The following is a 25,879-nucleotide window of genomic DNA, read 5'->3' as shown; positions in this document are numbered from 1 at the left end:
CAGGTTGATCTACCTAATTGGTAGATCTATAGTTGCTCCAGTTGTTGAAGAGACTGAAATGTCTAAACGTTGGTTCACAGCGCCCAAAAGAGGGATGAATTTGCCTTGGTTATCGCCAATCCTCATTAGAAGAGGCACCATAAGAAGAAGATCTGCTTTATTGATCTGTAGCAATGTAACTGACGAATTTGCCAATGCTTCTCTCTAATATTCACTAGAAGAGGGAAGAGGCACTATAAGAAGAAGATTAAAATGTCCAAACGTTGATTCACATCGCCCAAAAGAGGTACGAATTTGCCATGGTCTAGAAGAGGCACTATAAGAAGAAGATTAGCTCTATTGATCTGTAACAATAGAGATGACGAATTTGCCATGGTTATCGCCAATCCTCATTAGAAGAGGCACCATAGGAAGAAGGCCAGCTCTATTGATCTGTAGAATTGGAACTGACGAATTTGCCAATGCTTCTCTCTAATATTCACTAGTAGAGGCACTATAAGAAGAAGAATAGCTCTGTTGATCTGTAGTAATAGAGATAACGAATTTGCCATGATTTTCACCAATATTCACTAGAATAGGCACTATAAGAAAGAAATCAGAATGTCAAATCGCCCAAAAGAGGAACGAATTTGCCATGGTTGCTGCCAATCTTCACTAGAGGCACTATAAGAAGAAGTTCGAATTCTGATCTGCAGCACTAAAGCCGACAAATTTGCCGTGGTTCTTGCCAATATTCACTAGAAGAGGAACTATAAGAAGATCAGAATGTCCAAATGTTGGTTAACATCGTCCAAATGAGGAACGATTTTAGACATATTCACAAGAAGAGGCACTATAAGAATATAAGAAGATCAGCTGAAGAGCTGATAAATTTGCATTCTCGTCAATATTCACTATAAGAAGGAGATCAGCTCTAACGGTCTGTATCAATAGTAGTAGAACTGATATTCTTCTTTAAGTGTCTTTTCTAGTGAATATTGACTATGGAAAATTCGTCCCTCTTTTGGGAGGTGTGAATCAACGTTTGGATATTCATCCTTGTCCAGTCTCTTATATTCTTCATTCAGTAGTGTTATCTTCTTCCTGATGCTCGTTTTTCCACCATTTTGCCCTTTATGGGATCTCAGAATTGAATAAAGGTCGACCATATATGCCATAGAAACATAAAATGTCCACAGACGATATTTTAAGAAGATTTATTCCGATGATAAATTGGAGTATTTTCTTTTCATGTAAAATAGTGACTTCACAGTCTAATTTTCAGTTTCCCTGCTCTAACGATACCCGACATATTAAATACATAAAAAAAGAAATGAAAAGGTACTAGAAAATAATTACGAAAGGGGTAAGTACCATAAAATTCCTAAAATTTATCTAACTCAATTTTCTCACTCAGAATTTCCCGTAGCAATTATTGCCTCATCCTGTATGTTCCAGCTGAATTCATCTACTTACATGCATAAACCAGACGTACCAACCAACATATTGCAAGCGCGTAGACTCAGTGAACTCACCTGTAAACAAAAATAATTCGATAAATTATCAATCAGTTATTTGAGAGTAAATTGAATTTGAATTGAATGACTTTCATTGAGTTTCTTCTCTACGATAATAAACAGAGGCTGGAAATACCTTTCTCTGTGCTAAATCAGAAGAATATAAGTGTACTTTATCTTTGTGTGGATAATTGATGATACTAACATCTATGTAGCAAACTCTTGTTGCCAACATTGGCATGCAATTTGCATAGCAATTTAATTTAATTTGAGATCATTCGCGAGAATTCTTTTTAGGTATCCAGAAGAGGTTGATGCAGAAGTTTTGGTGCAAAGGTTTGTCAATTGATTTGAAGACTGAAAATGTTTGAGAATATCAGTATTTCTTTGATGCAGCTTCGATTAGCGTCGAACATGGGCGCCCGCAGGGGGGGGCCAGGGGGGGCCATGGCCCCCCCTGAGATTTTGATTGTCTCATTTTTCAGCACAACACCCTCAATATAACTTACTCAATCCAATCATGGACGCCTTATCGTTTTTCAATAATTTTCATTTTGCCCCCCCTGAGAAAAATTTCTGCGGGCGCCCATGGCGTCGAATTTTAGTTTTGGCGTTTTACTAATGGGTAACACTTGTTTATTGACTCCCAAATGTCACTTAGATGACGTGTGGGATCTGTCATTCATTATGAGAAGAAAAATGGCGTGTAATTGAAATAAATATATTACTGTATTGTATTACTTTGAAATGCGGTTGTGAAACATATTTATGAATTAACTGTTGCGATATGATTATCTGTTTCTGGATAATCTGCATTTCCTGTAATTTCAATTTCTCCCACACATAAATGAAAAAGAGATATGAAAATTGCGAATAATCCAGTGGTAACAACGAAATCTATAGTCAACACCACATTTTACTTCCCATTGTTGTCAAGTGTTGTTGAAAATCGGTGGGAACGTACATTAAACAATAGTGAAATTGCATCAACTCCAAATTGAGACGAATAATAGAGATCCGATAGATCGTCGAAAAAAAATTTCTAATTTCAGACGAGAAAAAGATAATTCTTTTCGAGTCATTGGAAAGGTGATCGAAGATATCGATCAGTGGAGTGAACGTTAACTATATCAATCTTGTCTGGTGTTTCTCTAGAAGAGCCCAAAATTGGTTCGATCGATATTTGACACTCCGATAGAAGCTATAGCGATTTCGTTCGCTTGCGAACTTGGAGATAATTGTAGAGATAGAGATGAATGTTGATTATACGATCCAAATGGAGTTTTACTTTCAACGTTGTGATTGAAACGTGGGTGAAACAAGTTTTGAATATCGAAAGTGGGAAGAATGCTTGATTTTTATCGATGTTCTTGGTAGACAAGACAGGAAGATATAGATCAAGATTATTATTGCTAGTGGTAACAATGAATGACAAGAGATACCAATAAAGATCTTATGGCATGGGTGTTGTTTAAGTACCAGGAAATAACTAAGTTATAACATAAGGACAAGGAACTTGATTTTTGACGTTATGATGGCATTACATACAGAAAGAAACTAAAACACCAAATTTCATTAACAATTAATACAATTTCGGATGTAGATTTCTGCTTCGATACAGAGAGATTCTTTCGATAATGTTGAAGGAAAAAAAGTCCTATAAAGATGGGCCCACAAATGCTTCGCATGTTTTCAAGAAATACAGAGTGATACAGGATGTGGTCCTACTTTTTTCTGATTGTTATACTAGTTTATCGAATCTTTATTAATCTTCGCTACAGATTGAATTAATCAGTATCAAAACTTATAATTGATTTATTCATCACAGCTTACTAACTGGATTTTCATAATGAATAGGATAGTTCTTAGGATTACGAGAGAATTATTATTATTGATAATAATAAGGATTTTCCTGAGGAAAGCAGATACGACAAAACTACAAGAAACCAAAAAGTATAGTGCTGGACCAAAGTTTCCTTTTACAACTTTTTAAACAACCAGTGGTCCATCTAAACAAGTTATGGAGGAAAGAACCGGATACTGCTCCAAAAAAAAACATCAAAAATTTGCATTCAAAATCAGCAAAACACATGATGAAAATTATCTATGCCAAATTTAAGTTGAATATTTTGTAAAGGGAAAGTGTTAGGAGAAGAAAAACTTCAACACTCTGTATTATTCTTGAAGGTGTCTATTTCAACAACAAAAAAAGTCCAATTTTTAAGAAAAAAATTGTTTCAGGTAGGCGTGTGATACTTTAAACTTGAAGAAGTGAAAGAGTATAAAGTATATTGAATGCATGCATGAAAGATGCGATAAACACAAAAATTACAAGTGATATCTAGCCAATAGTTTCTGAGATTTCGATATATGAAAAAAAAACAAAAACTTTTTTGTTTTATCCCAAATATACGATCTTCATAAAATTTCACTTGAACATTCATTTCACCATTTTGCGAGTAATTCTCAACTTTAGTTTGAATAGGATCGTTTTTAATTCTTGAGAAAACAAAATATTAGGTATATGATTACAACGAACAAAGTCAAGATATTCAGATTCTGCAATTTTCGAGGCTCTAGCCCTTAGCCCATTCAGATAGAGGCCAGAGGGTTAGATATCTGGCTCAAAATTCGAAAATAACCATAATATTGTTGAGCTAAACACATGTAATTTATACTTTTGATGTTATGAAACATACGAATAATGGAGTCAATTTAAAATGTAAACAAATTATCCTCTTTCAATGAACTTTCGGTTCGATCAAGAGGAACAAATTTTAACCAATAAACGCGCGCTGAAAAAAGTTCAAATCGGATATTACTTTAACTGATATGAATCAAGATAATGAGTACATCCTGTGAAAAAAGTATAATGATTGTTGCTTATGGAACTTCCGTCCTCACTTTCATTCTCGTCAAATTTTTAATCTTCGAACTATTTACTCATAATTTGAATAATCACATTATAGTCAGATGGATTCGTTTGCATCGGATCTAATCAGGTGAAAGCACTTTTTTCAAGTTGCACGCTTGTTGTATAGAGCCAAATTGCGTATGTACATGATTTGGTCCATTATCTATTCAGTAGTGAGTATTCAGGCGACGAAGAAAGTTTTCTCACAGCGATGGAAATTATGTCATAATTAATATTTGACAAATTGTTGCAAATCACTTATGAAGAGATTCTGTATGGTGATGCCTGAAGATCGGAAGCAACAATTTTAATTATACTTATACAGGAACTTTGATTAGGATTGATGAATAAATAAATTTGTTCTAGCCGCCTCTAACAATTTCCGGTTGAAGTTTTGAAATATGTATAATCCAAAAACGAAATCAGTGATTATTCTATACAGGGTGTTCCACCATTAACGCGACACTCTATTACGGTTCAACTCTGAAAATTTCGATTTTTTTTGACACAGTATTATTAAGCTCCATTAGAGCTACATTCTCAAATTTTGTGGAAATACACAGGTTGTACCAAAAGGATGTGAATAAGCACATATATGTCTTTTGCTTATGGAACACCCTGTTTTTGATTGAATTTTCAGATTGCATGCAATAAATAAACACAAGATTGTTCAAAGTTTCATATATATTTATTTGAATGAGCCTTCGAATATGAATACTACTCTATAAGTTTAAGGTAAGTAATGACTTTCTGATAATCATTGAGCAGTCTACTGGGTGTTCAAAATGAGAATTAATTGATTCAAATAATGAAGAGTTTATTCCAAAGGGCTCACCCTATATTTTATTTTCTCATCTGGAAGGAATTTTTTTCAAGATTATAAAATTTGCTATCTAATAACAGAATAAAATTCAGGGTGTGTCATTTGGAATGAGCCCGATATTAACGTTTGAATTGTTTCATTTTGAACACCATGTTCATTTTTTCCATGATCATCAAAAGGTAAATATTTACCTCCGTTCTTCTTACTATTCACTTTCAAAATCTCATTCAAATATTCATTCATTTCAAAGTTGTTAGGTTTTTTCAAAGACCCTTTAATTCATGAAAAATCGATATATCTCAAAAACAGTAAGTTAAGTATATGATGAAACTTAAAACACTATAAGGTTCAATTATTTCATGCAATGTGATAATTAAGTTAAAAACAAGATGTTCCATAAGAAAAAACATATGTTTTCTCATTTACACCTTTTGGTGCACCCTGTATTTCCAAACAAATGTGGAATGTAGTTCTATTGGAGCCTGATGGTACTGTTCCGAAAAAATAATTAATATATTAACACTCAACCATGATACAGCATTGCGTGGACCAACTTGTATATTAACAATTTCAAGCTTCAGAACCAACGAAAATTCGAGAAGAATATCGGAAAAACTTAGATCTGATCGTGATTAGACTTTGCGGTTTCTTTGAAGTTTAATTTTTTTTTTAGTTTTTTATTTTTTTACATTAAAAACTAAAAATACAACTTTTCGATCTTCTTTGTTTTTTTTTCATATCAAACTCCGTTATCGAGAAAAAATTCGAGTCAAGCTCAAGTCAAGTATTTATTTATAAAATACTTAATAATATTAATACTTAAATCATATCAAGCTATTTGATGTTTAGCATTGTGTAGTGTCACATCAATAATAAAATTATGAAATGAGAAGGAACCATACAAAAAACACTTTTATTTATTAATCTTATTGTATAAAAGAACTGAAAATATCAACTTTTTTGAAATAGAAACATAAATTGAATGACTACAAATCATAGCAAAATAAAAAATAACAAAAAATAACAAAAAATTGAGTGTCTTGATATTGAGAAACCTCCAGGCTTTGTTCGATTTCATAAATTTAATTAATACAAAAATTAATAAAATAACTTTCCATCCAGGATCTGAGACACATGAGGCATCTTTTAGATTTGTCGCCTAACCTATTGCGGGTTTTTGTAACTGTAAGAGCAGCTCTGGAAAATTGTCTTTCAACAGGAGCGGAAGATGCTGGCATTGATAAAAAATCCTTGGCCATTTCGGCCAAGTTTGAAATGAAATTTTTGAAACTACCAGAATCTACCAATAGATCTCATAGAAATGTGAAAAAACTACTAATAAAGTCACTCTGGCGAATGCTTCAGTCTCTCGGCGCTCGAGAAATCCCCTTATTTAGTCTAAGCGCGCACGAGATTGCAGAAATATTGCCGTGCGACGCGTGCATATCAAGCTCAAGTAATATCAAGAAGGTTGATATCAAGTCAAGCAATAAATATCTTAAATCAAGTCAAGCTCAAGTATGTAATTTTTTACGAGCTTGATTTTCAAGTCAAGTAGTTGGTTAAAATGTCAAACTACTTGGCTTGATGAATCCCTAATCGCCATTTTAATCTATACTCAAATCAACACGTATTTACTGAATTGCTTCCCCGTTTGAAAAAAGCGTAACGCTTATCGCCGTGATAACGGCCGTGATTCCCTTAAAAGGCCGTTACAATAATAACGATAAATCGCGATCGCGGTGAAAGCCAACTTCGATATTTTCGTTAAGTGCACAACCCGCAGGGCTCAGCGGGCGCGCGAAATTTATGGAGGCGCTTTTTCGGACTTCGGAACTGGCTTGGAAACGGTGGGTGTGCAGGTTTCGAAGTACGAGATCCGCTCTCACTTTTAATCGACGCGACGTAGAAAAAAAAATATTTCGCTTGTTCGTCGAGTGAAGACGCCTTTCTATTCGCGTATTATAGGCACGAAGGGTGTGTCGGAATTTGCGTCCTTCCTATATGGATTAGCATTTTGCGATTATTTTCCTCGTTCCATTGAAAGGTCGTTGTGTTAAACTTTGTGATCATACTGAGTGGTACAGAAAAAATGACTCAAGTTTTATTCATTTCAAAACTCTAATCAGTTGTATAAAAGTGGCACTAGGGGCTTCTTATCTTACGCTTCACTCAATAAGTTCCGTGTCCAATTAGTGAAAACTCATTTTTTCAATATTTTCACCTTCAAGAGTGGTACATGTAACAGGCCAATTGAAGAATCCCCGGTCTACTATAGTAAAACATATTTTTTTGGCAAAATTCGATTTTATTATTCAACCATAGTATAAGGAAAGGATAGTAAGCCAACCGCCGTTTGACGGCAAGGAAATAGTCACCAGGGGTCGCTACTGTAGTTGGATTTGGATTTGGAGAAGTAACCCTATAATAGATGGCACTCAATCATGAGCTATAGATGGCGCAGAAATAATACGATAATTCATTCAGTGGCGTGGTTGAAAAGCGGTCGCATGACATTGCCAACAATTTTTATGTTATTATTAAGTTATCACAAATACACGCCACTGGCGTAAATGCTTATTACAGAGCAGAAAAAATATCAAAATATAGAAATCTTCTGACCACTCTATTTCAAATATTTTAGTTCTTCAAAATAACTTCGATTTTTTCAAAGGGCTCCACTTTATGACCAATTTTTGACAGTAAAATTCGAGTGAAACGTGAGTACAACTAGATGGCGCTCAACATCAACAAAATCGAAAAAAGCACTACACTGGTTTACTATCCTTTCCTTATACTATGATTCAACATAGTTGCCTTCGAGGGCGATACAACGATTAAAGCGATCTTCCAACTTTTCGATACCATTTTTGTAGTACGATTTGTCTTTCGCTTCAAAACAGGCCTCAGTTTCGGTGATTACTTCTTCATTGGTGCTAAATTTTTTTCCAGCAAGCATTCTTTTGAGATCTGAGTACAGGAAAAAGTCGCTGGAAGCCAGATCTGGCGAATACCGCGGATGCAAAAGCAATTCGAATTCCAATTCATGCAATTTTGCCATTGTTTTCATTGATTTGTGACACGGCGCTTCGTCTGGATGAAACAGCACTTTTTTTTTCTTCAAATGGGTTCGTTTATTTACGATTTCATCCTTTAAACGATCCAATAAAGCTATATTATAATCGCTGTTGATTGTCTGGCCCTTATGGAGGTAATCAATGAATATTATACCTTGCGCATCCCAGAATACTGATGCCAAAACCTTGCCAGCTGACTGTTATGGCTTTCCTCACTTTGGATTCGGTTCATCGTCTGCAGTCCACCCAGCTGACTGTCGATTGGAATCCGGAGTGGAATGATGGAGCTATGTTTCATCCATTGTCACATATCGACGCAAAAATTCAGGTTTATTGTAATTAAACAGCTTCAAACACTGCTCAGAATCATTAACACGTTGTTGCTTTTGATCGATTATTAGCTCTCGCGGCACCCATTTTGCACACAGCTTTCTCATGTACAAATATTCGTGAATGTATTGATGTACACATTCAGATGATATCTTCACAATGTCTGCTATCTCGATCAATTTCACTTTACGGTCATTCTAAATTATTTTGTGAACTTTTTTTATTTTTTCTGCGGTTACAGCCTCTTTTGGGTGTCCACTGCGTTCGCCGTCTTCGGTGTTCATTTCACCACGTTTAAACTCAGCATACCAATCAATGAGGGTTGGTTTTCCTGGTGCAGATCCCGGAAACTCTTCATCAAGCCAAGATTTTGCTTCAACTGTATTATTTCCCTTCGAAAAGCAATACTTTATCAGAACACGAAATTCTTTTTTTTTCATCCCCTTTCAAATAACCAAAGTATAATATTTTTGTCACTTGAAGAATAGAGAAACTTCATACCGTTGAGGATGACCTAAGTTTTTTGCAATCATTCAAAATCGCGGATTTTGCCGAAAATAATCTGGATGAATCTACTGAAGGAGGATTCTTGGTCAAATTTAATTCCTGGCGCTTTCTTAACTTTATGTAAACTCTTTATCTAACATTATCATTTTGGGAGAACCAAACGAACTTAGATATTCCATCCATTTTGTAACGGTCATAAACTAAGACCGTAAGGATAGAGAACTCTCTTTTCATTTACATATAATCTGCCTGTTATCACAAAATTCCCATTCTTCTTAACCGTTTCCATTTCCTTCGTAGGAGAGGCAAAAACAAATTCATAAACGCACAGTACAAAGAACAGACCTGATATGTATATTATGAGTAATTACAGCATGTCTCAGTCGCATAATTTTAATTAACGGTTTCTCATGCTTTCACATTGTGTTTTGCCCATATTGAAAGTGATAGTTTGTGACTTTATTGGATTGTCTGAAGTTGTCGGATATCCTTTTTTTTTCGGTGGTATGTGAAGATCTCGATCTGATTGTTTCATCCACTTTGTTGATAGATAGCATATAACAGGTGTTTTTTTTTCGAGGTATATAACTTTAAGTTGGCATTACTGTTCAAGATGGCAACCGATTTGACAGCTGTCAAGTGATTGATTCTCAGTTTGGTTTGGGAATTCATCATGAATAGACTCACGCCTGAACAACGCTTGCAAATAGTGCATTTTTATTTCGAAAATAATGGTTCTGTGCGGAATACCTATCGCGCACTACGTCCATTTTATTTTGTTTAGCGATGAAGCGCACTTCTGGTTGAATGACTACGTCAACAAACAAAACTGCCGCATTTGGAGTGAAGCTAATCCTCAAGTGTATGTCGAAACACCGTTACATCCTGAAAAACTGACTGTTTGGTGTGCTTTATGGGCTGGTGGAATTATTGGTCCGAACTCCTTCAAAAACGATGATGGCCAGAACGTTACAATCAATGGTGATCAGTATAGAGCCATGATTACTAACTTTTTCATTCCTGAATTGAACAACCATGATGTCCAGGAGCTATGGTTCCAACAAGACGGCACAACATGTCACACAGCTCGTGCCACAATCGATTTATTGAAAGACACATTTGGTGACCGCCTTATTTCACGTTTTGGACCTGTGAATTGGCCTCCAAGATCATGTGATTTAACACCGCTAGACTACTTTCTGTGGGGCTATGTAAAGTCATTGGTCTATGCGGATAAGCCACAAACCCATGACCATTTGGACGACAACAATCGCCGTGTTATTGCCTATATACGCTCACAAATGTTGGAAAAAGTCATCGAAAATTGGACGTCCAGATTGGACTACATCCGAGCCAGCCGTGGCGGTCATATGCCAGAAATCATATTTAAAATGTAATGCCACAAGATTATCTTGCGGATAAATAAAATTCATGTCAATCGAATAATCCATCGTTGTTTTATTGCAATTTAAAGTTCTATAGCTCTAAAAAAATACCCTTCAGATGTGTTTTTCCGACTATTTCTTTTCGAATATTGTAAAATATGCACGCAAAAACCGAAAAATACAGCGAAAAAACCCGCATTTATCCTATTGAAACACCCTGTATATTCACCATCCAGTTTCCAATTTAATCCTGACCTGCGTACATGCGTTTCGCCTTCAAAGAGAACGCCATTTACTTTTCAATTTACCAAAAACGGCACTATTTATCGATCAAGTTCTTATGGTGCAATACTCTGAAGAGTGCAACGTCACTTTCTCTCTATGCATCTCTTAAGAACGAAGTCACCTTGCTTCAAGTACATAACGCCAAATATTCTCCGAAAGAAAGTCAAGTGCATCAGCGAATATGTTATGTTTACGTCAAAACAAGGATGCTGTTAAATCACCTTGACTTTGAAATCTCAAATCTGTTGCGTGAGCTTCGTGATATGCGAATGTGCAGCATCCAAAACGAGGCAGATCGTAACAGGGAGATTGTTTCATTTTTACATCACTTTTATATCGGAGAAATACAAGAAACAGTGCCATTTATAAACATAACCTAACAAGGTAATTGGAGTGAAATGTTTATTAGTATTCGAATCACTCATGTCAATCTAGCTAGTATGGTAACTATAACTGAACATAAATATTCATGGCAAAGTTTTTTTATAATAATTGTACATATATTGAAAGATCTATTGGCTTTAGCAACAATGCAAGGTGTTTCTGAACAGGGGGTACAAAGTAAAATGAGAGATCCCTTTCCCTTAGATAATTAAAAAAAAGTCTGTATTTCTTATAGTCCTACTTTTTTGTGGAGATTATACCAGTTTATCGAATCTTTATAAATCTTTACCATGGATTGGGTAAAAAAGTACTTATACAATCTTTACAACAAATTTTCCTGAGGATTAATAGAGAATTGTTTGAATTCTACAGAAAACTACAGAAAACCAAAAAGTATAGTAGTGGACCAAAGTTTCTTTGAATATATTTCTAAGTTACCAGTGGTCCACCAAAAAAAAAGTTTTTGGAGGTAAAAAACCGGCACTGTTTTTGAAAAAAAAAACCACCCTGAAGATGAGCATTCAAAATTAGCATATCACATGATGAAAACTATAAGAAGATCCATGCCAAATTCAAATTGATTATACAACTCATGTTCTGATTAATATAACGGGTGTTTTTTTTCGAGGTATATAACTTTAAGTTGGCATTACTGTTCAAGATGGCGACCGATTTAACAGCTGTCAAGTGATTTATTCTCAGGCAATTCATCATAAATAGACTAACGCCTGGAAAACGCTTGTAAATAGTGCAATTTTATTTCGAAAATAATGGTTCTGTGCGGAATACGTATCGCGCACTACTTCCATTTTATTTTGTTTAGCGATGAAGCGCACTTCTGGTTGAATGGCTACGTCAACAAACAAAACTGCCGCATTTGGAGTGAAACACCGTTAATCCAGAAAAACTGACTGTTTGGTGTGCTTTATGGGCTGGTGGAATCATTGGTCCGAACTTCTTCAAAAACGATGATGGCCAGAACGTTACAGTCAATGGTGATCAGTCTCTAGCCACGATTATTAACTTTTTCATTCCTGAATTGAAGAACCATGATGTCCAGGAGCTGTGATTCCAACAAGACGGCGCAACATGTCACACAGCTCGAGCCACAATCGATTTATTGAAAGACACGTTTGGTGACCGCCTAATTTCACGTTTTGAAACTGTGAATTGGCCTCCAAGATCTTGTGATTTAACACCGCTAGACTACTTTCTGTGGGGCTATGTAAAGTCATTGGTCTACGCGGATAAGCCACAAACCCTTTACCATTTGGAAGACAACATTCGCCGTGTTATTGCCGATATATGGCCACAAATGTTGGAAAAAGTCATCGAAAATTGGACGTCCAGATTGGACTACATCCGAGCTAACCGTGGAGGTCATATGCCAGAAATCATATTTAAAATGTAATGCCGCAAGATAATCTTGCGGATATATAAAATTCATGTCAATCGAATAATCAATCCATCGTTGTTTTATTGCAAGTTAAAGTTTTATAGCTCTAAAAAAACACCCTTTACTACTTGACGACGTGATATAATCCTTTTGGTGTTTCGCCTCCTGCCATATTGAGATCATTTCCATAGTAACATTCTCGGACGTTCGCCAAAAAATAAAAGTCAAGCACAGTGAAATGTCATTGAATTATCGAAATGCAGTGCTTTGGTTATGGTTATTGAAATTATTCGTTATATAATCGTAACGAATACCACTCGAGCATAGACAATATATTTCGATTATACGAACCTCTTCACTCGACGTAGTTCGCGAAACATCTCGAGAGCGCAGCTCGAGTGAACGTCTCGTGAATCGGTGTATAATCGAATATTGTCTATGCCCTTGTGATATTATAACTGAATATCTTATCAAGCGAAGGTGCAATGAAAAAAACTGTATCTCGAAAATAAGGCGTTTGAGGGCCCATGTTTATAGGACTTTTTTTTCTTCAAATTACCCAAGGGATCTCTCATTTTCATTTGTACCTACATCTTATTAAGAAGGCAACTAATAAGTTTTAAATGCAAAATACATACGACATATTTTCATTCATACGTGTACGATGATTTGACCAAGTGATTTCGTATTTTATAAAAAAAACGACAGTTCTCAATAGTCGGCAAGTTCATAACAAAAAAAAATGGCTGTCTGCAATCCAAAAAAAAATGCCAAAGGAATCTGAGGATCTCTTAACGCAGCTAATTTTTCCATCGCATTATCTCGGTTTTCGCTTTTAGCATCTGGTGTAGCACTTAAAGAAAAACCCTCAGGCATCTCCAGGCTCGCCTTCAAGGCCTAACAATGGGATAAATAGAAGAAATTCTATTCTTCTTTCGGCACCAGACCAGATCTGCTTATGGGCATATCAATCACGATATTACGTACATCTAGAGTCTGGGATGTTCGACCGAGCGTGGAAAATGTTTATTATAGATAATGGTTGAGTAATACTAAGTAATTACAGATCGCATTACTCTAGATTCTCAGGTAATGGAAATCGATCAGCCTGATATCGCATTTTGGAATTGATAAATTGGGACAATTAGAAGTTGTTTGATCTATTGCCAGCTTTTCGATATGGTTGGTTAGGTGAACTGAAAGTTTGCTGGTATGGAATTATGATATAAATGTTGTGTATGATGAATTTGTATTGTCGTATAGTGATGAAGTGCCACCTTTGTTCCTTTGTAATCATGAACATTTTTTTCTGGAATTGTTCAAGTATACCTACTTTCCCGTTGAAAATTCAGCTGACAACTTTTGGTCAGGGGCGCCACCAGGAGCGGCATACCGATATTTTGCCGGGGCGTCAAATTGTCGAGGCGCAAAGTCTTATATATAGAGCGTCGTTTTTTGATGAAATCGACAAAACGTCGGTTGGTGAATTATGTATGGTGATTTTAAGTTGTGAAATATGATGAATAACAGAGGCTCCTTTGAAGAAAATTCATATGAATTAGGTGAAGCAGCGCGGCGAAATTTTATTTTGCCGGTCCGCTAAAATGTCCTGAGGCGGCCCTGCTTTTGGTCAACAGGTCAACTTCTGTTTTGAGGGAGACGAATTTCCATCACGAATATGTTCTAAAAAAACCACCCCCATGGATGTGGCCCGCCTCAACATTTTTTGGATAAGGAAGAGATGTCAAGTGTTGGTAAGTTTGAAAGTTATTTATATTCTGTACAAAACCCAGTTAAAATTTTCAAAATCGGTTCACTATTCACGAAATAATGTAATATTGAACTTAACGCGCCAAAAGGTGATGCTGAACTCAGGACCGGCAAACTAAACATTTTGCCGGGGCGCCAAATTTTAAGGTTTTTTTAGTGGAAATATAACTCTATGTAGTAAAATAATAAAATTACCAAGAGCCAATTTTTTTCGAATAGAATAGGTTATGTTGTTATGAAAATACAAATAGGTACAAAAAGCACCTTCAAGAACTACCTAGTTATTTTACTGTTGACTTATAGAGCATCGTTCTTTTAAACAATGTTTTTTGATGAAATCGATAAAACGTTCTTTGATAAATTTGACAAGGTGATTTTAAGTTAAGAATACGCTTTCATAAGAAATTGAAACGATGCCTGAAGGGATTAACAGAGGCCCCTTCAGTTAAATTAGGCAGAACAGGGCGGCAAAATTTTATTTTGCCGGGGCGCCAAATGTCTGGTGGTGGCCCTGGTTGAACAGACAGTTGAACCGTCGGATTTTTCATTAAAAACCAGTCGAAATTATTATCTTATGAATAAGCAATATTTGTCACGCAAAAGTGTTTCACCCAAGATGTTTTCCAACGAGAAATGTCACTTTAAAGAAATGCCATTTTCCAGCTTCGACAACCTGTATTTCAGAAACTAGTCATGAAATCGAGTTGCATCCATAGACTTTCTTGTTCAGGATGTCATATTCTACAAAATACGAAAAATCCAAAAAAATTAACCGCTGACGATTTTCCATTAAGCTGCTGCCTGATTCTTTCTGTCACTATTAACAAATGGGGACTGATTTTGAAAGAACAAAGTTTTGTTGTTTTGTTTTCTATGATCGAATGGCATAACCTACTGAACAGAAATGACATAAGAAACGTCAAAAATAACCCACAGTGTTGCCATTATAACAATCTCAAATAGGAAAATCCTATACTTACTTCCCGCAAAGTTTAAATCAACTTTCCCAAAAAACGCTCAACATTCTATCAATTTCAAAAAAACTAACCATACCTTCTTCGCCGTTCTTACTTCTAAACAACCAGAGGAAACCACCGTGTCAAGAAAAAAACATGTTACGGTATCCAGACTCGCTTAGGTCACGCGTGCCTTTGGTGGTCACGCTTAAGCCCTATTTACACTACGATATTTCATTCATTCCCATTCTTTCACGTCAAAAACGAACAGAGTTGACATAGTAGACGGAGTAAGAGGCATTTCCTTGGATTTATCGACTGAGAATATACGTTTCGATTATCCTCGGAATGAGGTTCCTGGGTCAGTATGCAGAAAAATTGTCGAAAGGATCATTTCTAAGTGTTCGATTCGATGTCGGAGTCCTATTTAGTTGAATGCTAGAAGGGGGCATTGAAATTGTAGAAAACGAGAGGTGCTTTCGAACACGACAATGGCGGAAAATATATACGGACTCAATTAGCACTGTTCACTTTCATCGGTTTATCGAAAACAAGAGGTCTTTTGTTTGATTTCTGCCTATTCACACTTGAATTCCATTCTAAAATTTTTGAGAAAGCTACGTGTGTATAATGGAGAGGTCACCCATCCAGTCACCAATCCCAACCAACGCTGCTTGGCTTCAGTTCACGTTTTTGGTGTATTATTTGGAATCGTTATTTTATTATTAGGTGTTCAACTTTGCTTCCGCCATTTTGCAATAGATGGCTGTAGCCGGGAGTGGTAGTCGAAATAAATAGATCGTAGATGTCTTACAATAAGCTTAGGTGTTTGTTAACATAACGCCATCGAATATTAGTCGATTTGTGTCTGCATCATAAAGTTATTCTCGATTAAACATGTCAGCTTACGAGCCAAATTCTAATTATTTGCGAGAGGTTTTAAGTTTCTGCTTTAATATGAAGAAATCTGCGTCTGAGGCTCATCGAATGCTCTCAAATACCTATGGTTAGGCCGCTATTAGTGAAAGAACGTGCCGAGAGAAGTTTCAACGCTTCAAAAACGGTAATTTTGACGTCAAAGACCAAACATAGCGGTGGGAGAGAAAAGGTTTTCGAAGAATTGTAGGCATTACTTGATCAAGACACGTGTCAAACGCAACAAGAATTGGCAGGTTCATTGGCAGTGACGCAACAAGACATTTCAAAACGCCTAAAAGTCATGGGAATGATTCAGAAAATCATGGGGATATCCCGGTCGTGCTTCCACGTTGACGATCAAACTGATTATTCATAGTTCCAAGGTCACGCTGAGTATTTGGTAAGACCAGCTCGGCGTAGTGTATTATGAGTTGTTAAAACCGACTGAAGCATTCAAAGGCGATCGTTATCGTTAGAGCCGAGCATTGAAAGACAAACGGCCACAATACAACGAGAGACATGATAAAGTGATTTTACAGCATGTTATTGCTCGACCCCATGTTGCGAAAATGGTCAAGACATACTTGGAAATGGATGTTGCTTCCTCGGATCATCACTTGTTTCGAACAATGGCACACGGCCTAGCTGACCAGAACTTCCGTTCTTATGAAAACGTGGAAAATCGGATCGAATCATGGATCTCTTCAAAATATGACCAGTTTTTTCAACGCGGGATTCGTACGCTTCCCGAAATATGAGAGAAAGTAGTGGCCAACGATGGACAATACTTTGAATCATGAATGTATAACCAGTTTCTTACAATAAAGCCTCGAATTTCGGAAAAAAACGGCGGAAGCGAAGTTGTACGCCTATTTAACACCTTTAGACTTTTTTCATTGAGGAAAATCATGAAGAGGATATGGTGCTGCAACCGTAACCGAGGCAGACATTTGGCTGATGTCTTTCTGCATCGTTAATGGCATACCTTCCTCTTCACAATGAAATGAAGATCAATTGATTTCTCTTAAATAAATTATAGAAGTAGAGGTACCTAACCTTTTTTTTCAATATGAACATAAAACCTCTCATTGGAAAACCCTTCACGTTTCAGAAAATGAATCATTCAATTTTAGTTTCAATACACCTGCAGAGCTGTAAATTGGTCACGTTTATGAATTAAGAAGCTCAACTTTCAATTTATTTGAGTTGAACCCATAATAATTATAATTATATTATCTACTTATAAATTAAAGTTCGCTCTGCAGTTCAAAGAGAAAATACCTAAAGAACTATCCTCCCATCTAATACAATAGCGACAATTTCAGAGCTACTGTGCAATCACTTGAAACTATACATTTCACGAAAATGTTTATAATCAAGACAATTCAAGCATTAAGAAAAAAAAAATCTTTTCTGTTTCAAACAGCGTGCTAATTACGGTTTTGTTACACAATTTTCGATTTATTGAATTAACGGTAACTTATTATTAAATTCTAACAGGTTAAACTCGCTGGACGTTCTCTCCAATTGGCGCACTTTGAAGGTTGCGTACTAGAACGAAAGACAAACAGCAGATGTAGCTACAGAGGAGTATTAGATTGGATTTTTTTTGGGTTCGACTATTGATTGACTAACAGTAGTTTTCGTTAACTGTATTGTTCCACACAAAATTTTTTAGATTCTTGTTTTCTTTCGGAGTTAATGGAGTATCAGAGAACTTGACCGATGTTCAATTTTATGGATTGAATTAATAAAGGTTTCTTGCTTGATCTGACGTTGAAGTCTCCAAAACTTTCAGGAGTTACTACACTATTACTAAGTATTTCGCCTTTTGAATGAACTATTTTTCAAATAATATATTGTATAGATTCTAAAAAATGAATCTCTACAAACAAAAATTTGAACGTAACTATAGGTAAGGTTTTTCCATAAGAATTATACAATTTGAAACGGTTATAATAGCAACACTCTATTATTTCTTGACATTTTTTAATGTCATTTGTCTTCAGTAGATGACATGACATTTAAGCTTAGAAAGATAAAAAAGTATAAAATTGACAAAACTATAACTATGGGAAATATATGAGAAAAAATCCTGCGATACAGAAAGAAAATCCAATAAGTTTAAAGAAATTTCGTAAATGTCGTCTAATTCTTTACCAAATTCAATTAAATTGAATCATAAAATTAATATATATTGATGATACAAGAATATGATGAAGTCATTTCAATTAATTTGAATAAAAAAAATACCTGAAAGTAATGAGAAGTACGAAAGGCAGAGAAAACTACCTCAAACTGAAAAATAACTATATCAGAATAGTTATTTATAATACAAGTGCAGAAGGCATTGATATTCTTCCACGAGTTCAAAATTCAAAAACGAGCTACGAAGTGGCGAGTTTTGGAATGAACGAGTGGTAGAATGAGCCTTCTGTACGAGTATTATACATTATTTTCTCTAATTCATTGCATTTTCATTGAAATTAATGAAATATTTCCATAAATATGATTTAGTGATTTTTGCATTGAAAAATGTTGGTTGGCAGAACTGATTTCTTTAAGGCAATTTGATGAATTGACAGATAAAACCGTAGCGGAAAGTTCGGAGTACCAACATAGAATAATAAAATATAACCATGAAAACTGTGCGTTTCTGATATATTCTCGCACGATTTTGTTCTACTAGATGTGGAAGAATGAACGGAATAACCACAGAATTAGAGAAAATAGTATTTTGTTTTGCTAGTAGTTGAAGCAAAAATTTTCAGATACGGCATTTTCACTAAGAACGGCACAGTAAAAGTAGGTATCACCTCATGATAAGGCGAAACTGGATGTACAACAAATTCAGAGATCCATAAAACTGTTTTGTTTTGTTTTGATAATCATCTTTCGAGAATTCTACTTTTTCATTTTCCTCATAAAATTTCAGTCTAACCATTGGCGTACGAATAAGTACACTCACGCTCAGATGAAAAATAAAAATCACGCTCAGATGAATAATAAAAATATGTAATCCACCCTCAACAATACACATCAACGTTGTGAAATTCGATTCATTCACGTTGAAAAATTTCACGTTTGCTGAAAAAAAATCGCGTTCGCGTAAAAAAATAACGTTATCGTAAAAAAAATAACGTTATCGTAAAAAAAATAACGTTATCGTAAAAAAAATAACCTTAACGTAAAATAAAAATCACGTAAGCGTAAAAAAAATCACGTTTTCGGAAAAATCAGCCATTACGCAGAAAAAAAAGGTCAAATGACCACCGTCTCAGCCTGACACGTCCTTGACCTCTTCCCCTACCTAATCAACCTGAAAGCTGTGCAATAACCTACGATAACTACTCTTCTAATCCTCAAATCCGTCCCTGTTCTCTAAGCCGACTCGTTTTCCATGGAATGCCGTCTTGATATGCATACTTCGGCATGGTGTAATGTTATAGCGCAACTTCTTCCAACGAATTTATCGGACTTGGTGACTTCTTCGCGATCATCAGCACTGCCAGATCTTTCGTTAGAATTTACCCAGTCGAAATTTGAAAATACCCAAATTCAGTTCTATTCATGAAAAATTACGTACGTTTTAGAAATTTCTGTTTTTTAAGCTAGTTTCTTGAAGTTTGTAGTATTAGAAACCGATTTTTTTTTGGTTGAAATAGAAACCATTTTAGTCATAAGAAGAAATATTTCTAGGCGATGAAATAGATACAGCGAAGAATATACAGGATTTACCCATAAGAGATTAATTTTGAATAGCCCGTTAAGTGTTCAAATTTGACAGCAGTCCGACCATTAGTTTGTGAGATATTGCGTTGTGAGTGTAGCTACTTTTGTTATTTGAAAACAGATGAAAAAAAAAGAATTTTGTGTGCTGATAAAATATAGCTTTTTGAAGGAGAAAATACAGTTGGAGCGAAATCTTGGCTTAATGAAGAGTTTCCGGGGTCTGCATGCGTTTCCCGGAAAATCTCATAATTACGTAAATATTGAACAGGACTATTTTATATGGACCACCCTGTAGTATACACTACAGGGGATAAGTAATATATACATATTACTTATTCTAAAATCTCAGCATATTACCAAGTAACACCGTACAGATATATCCACTTAAAAAAAAATCCCCAGATTCCCGAGAAAAACTTCCAATCTGGCAACCATACCACGAATTCGGCAGGAGAGCACGAGGAGGAAGAAGACGCTCCAGCGATATGCAAAACGGGACCGCGCTCGGCACGCATATAGAGAATCGGAGTAATGAACTATGCGGACTCGGGGTGTTGCCCAACCTACAGATCGGACACCTATCGCGTCGAGGCATGGGAAAATCTCGTGCTTATTGTACGTGAGAGGTCTGATATATCACGTAGTAATCAGAATGCGTAATCGTTTCATTATTTCACGTTTGGAACGGTTCATTAGGTGAATATTAACTGTTGGGGGCCCATTCATTGAGGATTGGAATGTTTTGGGGGGCTTTTGGTTGAAGAAGAAGTCGAGGTTGTTTGGGTGATCTTTGAACTTTGCAAATTTTATAGTGTGGTTAATTATTTCGTCTTCAGATTTTGTTGTATGAAAGAGTCTCCAATAAGAGGTTTCATTTTGAACAACCCGCTATCTATATGGGTAACTGTCATTTTTCGAGCTGTCATATTTTGACATTTGACAAGTAAAAATTAGGCCATTACTGAAAATGTAAAGATACAAGCTTCAACAAGGCATTGCAATTGTTAAAATTCGCTACAAAATAGTGAAAATTTTGCAGTAACAGTTCACAAAGCTGAAGCACTTTTGGGTCGTTGTGAAGCACCTTTTCGCCCGGCAATGGTGATACTGGTGGAAAAATTTGAGCTGTTGGGAAAATTTAGTGCTGTTGCCTGCAATATTGACAAAAACCGAGGTTTGTCGATCTTGGGAATTTGACATTTTACAAGCGATATAACATAGTATTTTGCGTAGACTTAAGGCTTAAGGCAGTGATTCGCTGGCCTTGAAATGCATCAAAATGACCCGGATTTTCAGCGAAAAATTATTTTCAGCGATGAGGCTCATTTTCACCACGAAGGCTACGTAAAAAAGCAAAATTATTGCTTTTCGGACTCGGAAAATCCAAGAAAGATTGTTGAAAAGACTCTGTATCTTCAACCTATCACTATTTGGTTCGGTTTTTGGGCTGGTGATGTGATTGGACCTCAGAGTAATAAACATAGATAGAGGGAGCATATGTCATTTTCAGTAAGCACATTTTGTCCCCAACATGAACTATCAAAATTGACATGAAGCGCGCGGAAATGAAAATATATCAGTGATACGATTTTTCACTCAATTCGCGAGTTTCTCCACAAAGAACGCACTTCTTATGTCCCAGAGTGAATCAACATTTCATTTTAACTCAAAATATATTGAGATGAATACCTAAATATACCAGAAATTCAGAAAACAAACTTCAAGTGCGCCAAACGACTTGAAACAACCGATGACACTAGGAGAGCAAAAGTTACCAAACCTTGTACAGCTGATAGATGCGGAAAATAATAAATATTCTGCTCATTATAAATTCGACAATCAAGAAAAAATTCAAATATGCATATTTAATCGGGAATCACTCAAATAAATATATTTCATCCTATTATTATAGATATTAATTATTATTTAATTTTAATTTAATTGAATTTCCATAAGAAAAAAACCGAGTCTATCCAACTATTGAGTAATTGTAATGAAGGTTTTTAAAGTTTATGTGGAATTTCGTGAAAAAATTGCACGAATACTAATTTGAACAAGCGCATACAAGCTCTACTCAATTTTTTTATTAAAAAATTATTTACTGCTCTAGGTCGAAATCTCTTCATGAAAACTATATAAACTATTCGCAAAGAAATTCAGTATTCTCTTAACCGAAACACCTATTTATTTCAATAAAATGACCCAATTTGTGCAATGAATTCCAATTATCGCTCAAACAGAAAAGAAGATTCAACTTACAGACAGAGTTCAATCATGTATGTCTTATTGTTGATTATCTTATGTTTACTGAACTGAAAAACTATTGCAATAGCGAAACCTTATTATCACATAATATAACTTCTAGCTCCTCAGAATGTTAAGCGAACTGGAACTAAAGTCCGCACATAATTTCAATTTTTTTTTCTTGAAGAAATCGTTTTGAAATAGAAGGTTTATTTGAATACGAAATTGGCAATAAATTGATACTTATGGTGTTCTCATGTGCATTCCTTAGAATTTGTTCCATTCTTTCGGTTCACTATTTCTGATAATAAACCTTGGGAATGAAAAAAATATTGTAAATTTTCGAGATTTTTAATTATTTATTCCTTCCGTAGATAAAAGCTCAATTTAGAAGAAATTTAAATAAAATTACGATGGTTTTCATTAACCAAATCCGCTCAATTGTTCAACCTATATTTTCTGAATTTATTTTACCAATAAATATCATCTTCATAGATTTTTTATCAGAAAAAAAGAAAACATTTTTCTGGAAATTTCATTCAATTTTTATACCCAAGAAAACAAAAGAAACTAAACTAGCCGTTTTCGATTGAAAAATTTGGCATATTGCTCAAAGTAATATACATATACATACATATGCTTATAGAGTAATAAACATAGATAGAGGGTATACGCAATTTAGATTACGTTGTCGGATTGTGATATATTTTCAAATCCACAATTTTACTATATAATTATGAATGTATATTATATTGAATGAAATATATTTATTTGAGTGATTTCCGATTGAATATCCAAATTCGAATATTTGGAATCCGATATTTTTCTTAATTGTCGAATTTATAATAAGCAGAATATTCATTATTTTCCGCATCTACCAGCTGAAATCCAATGTTTGGCAACTTCTGCACTCCTAGTGTCATCGGTTGTTTCGCGTCGTTTGGCGCGCTTGAAGTTTGTTTTCTGAATTTCTGATATATTTAGGTATTATTATTATTTATTTCAATATATTTTGAGTTAATATGAAACGTTGATTCACTATGGGACATAAGAAGTGCGTTCTTTGTGGAGAAATTCGCGAATTGAGTGAAATATCGTATCACTGATATGTTTTCATTTTCGCGCGCTCCATGTCAAATTTCATAGTTCATGTTGGGGACAAAATTTGCTTACTGAAAATGACAAATGGTCCCTCTATCTATGTTTTTCACTATGAGATGGTGCCATATTCAAATCTGATGTCAGTTTGACATAAATGGAATAAAGAACAACACAATTTAAATATAGAATAACCACGTTTTTTGGAAATCTCATAATTCAGTGCATTATAACTTTGATATTGATGCTCTCTTATAAATATTGTCTGCTATTCCGAAAAATTAAAAGAAATAGTGAAGGTCACCTACTGTAAGTGACAGGTAATTTCAAAACTGGATAATAACACTTAGGTACTGGAATTCATTAATGTAGATCAACAATTACAATATTCTCACTACGTATTTACTCTCATATGAAATCGGTTGAAGTAAATACTAACCTTGGAAATGAAAGAAAATGTACTGAGAATATGATATAAATTAAGGAATGTAATGTATAGTATGGGATATACGATTCAATGAAAGAGAATTTTTTACATTTCCGTTATCTCCTTAAATAGCAAACAAAGTAATTAGTTAAGTTTTATGGTATAATATTCTGTTTCAGAGAAACAATTTTGATTTGGGTAACATTAACAAAGTTATCTTTGCTGAGCGATATTTTGAAGTAATATAAAATAAGAATGTTTATCTAGGGTGCATAATTATATGAGTACTAAATAATGATTAAATAATGAGCCCATATTAGCAGAATCCAAGTATTTAGCCCCTTCGAATTTGTTGTAATTATTTTATAAGATAAAATGAGGAACTTTCTTTGAATATTTCAGGCTGATATTCAAATCATTATTAAGCCAGGTAATAACTTCATTTCATTTACGAACAAGATGACAACAATATACAAAAGTTTTCAGTTGCTATGATAGATACTTTAAAATGATATTTTCAACAATACAAACTAATTATAGGAAACATTTTCGGTATTTATCAGAGATTTTGAAAATTTCAGCTTCCATTTATGAATACTAGGAAAAATATGATAGTAAAAAAATGAAAATTTAAGTATTCGATAAGACACTAATCGAAAGTAGTTTCAAAAATATCTACATGAATCACTAATATGTATATTCTTCATTCCTACTAGTTTTGAAGTGAAAAATAAACGATTGAAAATAACACTGATGGTATAGATTGTGTTTATGATGACAAGAAGTAAACACGTTTTGAAATGTTCAACTAATATTGTGCATTATTCAGCATTGATGGAAGTTGAAATGTAGAATGAATAACAATACCTATGAAAAATTCAACTATTGGAATAATTCTCAATATAAACACTTTTTAATTGTTTGTAAAGATAATGAGTTCTATTTCAAAAGTTTTTATAGTAAAAAAAATACAGTGTTCGTTAAAGCACAGTATTTAATTGAGTATATTGCTATAAACTCAATTCATATGTCGCATTTCTATATAATTAATCGATTTGTGAATGCCAAAACAAGAAAATCACTGTTACATAAAAGTAAAAGTACCCAGAGGCTTATAGAGTCCATCACTAAGTTGTAGATTTGAAATGTGAATTTCTCAAATTTAGTAGGTACCTACTATTTATTTATTTTTTATTGAAAAATGTTATATTTACTTATGATTGTTTGACGAGTATTTTCAATGAACATAACCACGTGTAGATAATATTCGATGAAGTACACAGAAAAAGTCGAGTCAACAATAAAACATAAATATTATATCTAAATACTTGGAATTTTTTTACAAAAAATGGAACATTCGACATACCTTCTTCAGTCCACATGCAAGGATCCTCCCTAAGACTAATCTTCCACTCGTCCTCCAATTGTTTGTGGGTCGCCATAATAATAGAAAAACACGTCAAAAAACTTAAAATACGAACATAAATATCACAAACGCGAGAAACGTTCAAAAATCACAATTAAAAACAGTCTTAACAAATTATTACCGAATATATCTACATGTTACCGTCTGCGTTCTCAAAACAGAAAGAATGAAACGTGCCCGTTTTTTCAAAAAACACAACCGCACATGTCAAAAATTCCCAAAAATTTCGCGCGCACTTTTTTCCACGTTCGCGGGGCTTTAGGTAAGAGCGGGCCTACACGTACGTATGGCTGTGGTCGACTTGCAACAGGTGATAGTAGCCGGTTACTTCGGTTTGCTAAACTATCTTCACAGTTGCTGCGCAAAGTCTCAACACCGAAAGGTGAACCTGTTCATCAACAATTGAATGTCTTCTTCTTCTCGATTTTTGGGCGGTACTCGCGGAGCGTCTGTGGTTAGGGATGTTGGGACATCGGTAAACAGTCCACAGAATTATGTATTTTCGTTAGAATAACAATGGTTGAATCACTTCCTTACTTTCGTTTTCGATGGTCTTGGCATATCAGTATCGCAGATTGTTTTTCAAAGTAGTAATAATTGGTACCTTTTTGTGGGATTTTAATGACCGGATTTTATTATTGTTTGGTTATCGTAGGGGACAAAAGATTTCGTTTCTCATTCATATTTCTCGTGTTTCTTTTGATTGGGGAC

At 34.8% G+C, this 25,879-nt stretch overlaps 1 protein-coding gene across 1 annotated transcript in view; it reads right to left on the bottom strand.

Moving 5' to 3' along the window:
• LOC123679820 (triadin) overlaps positions 1–25,495 on the bottom strand; it is an 85,999-nt gene extending 60,504 nt beyond the window's left edge. Inside the window, exon 1 of the mRNA XM_045617324.1 lies at positions 25,109–25,495. Coding sequence (XP_045473280.1) covers positions 25,109–25,184 — 76 coding nt within the window. The 5' untranslated portion in view covers positions 25,185–25,495. The remainder of the gene's footprint in view (positions 1–25,108) is intronic.
• Between the last annotated feature and the right edge of the window lie 384 nt (positions 25,496–25,879).

This window comes from Harmonia axyridis, chromosome 5 (assembly GCF_914767665.1).
Source record: "Harmonia axyridis chromosome 5, icHarAxyr1.1, whole genome shotgun sequence".
Classification (NCBI taxonomy): Eukaryota; Metazoa; Arthropoda; class Insecta; order Coleoptera; family Coccinellidae; genus Harmonia; species Harmonia axyridis.
This window is presented reverse-complemented; position numbering and strand designations above follow the sequence as displayed.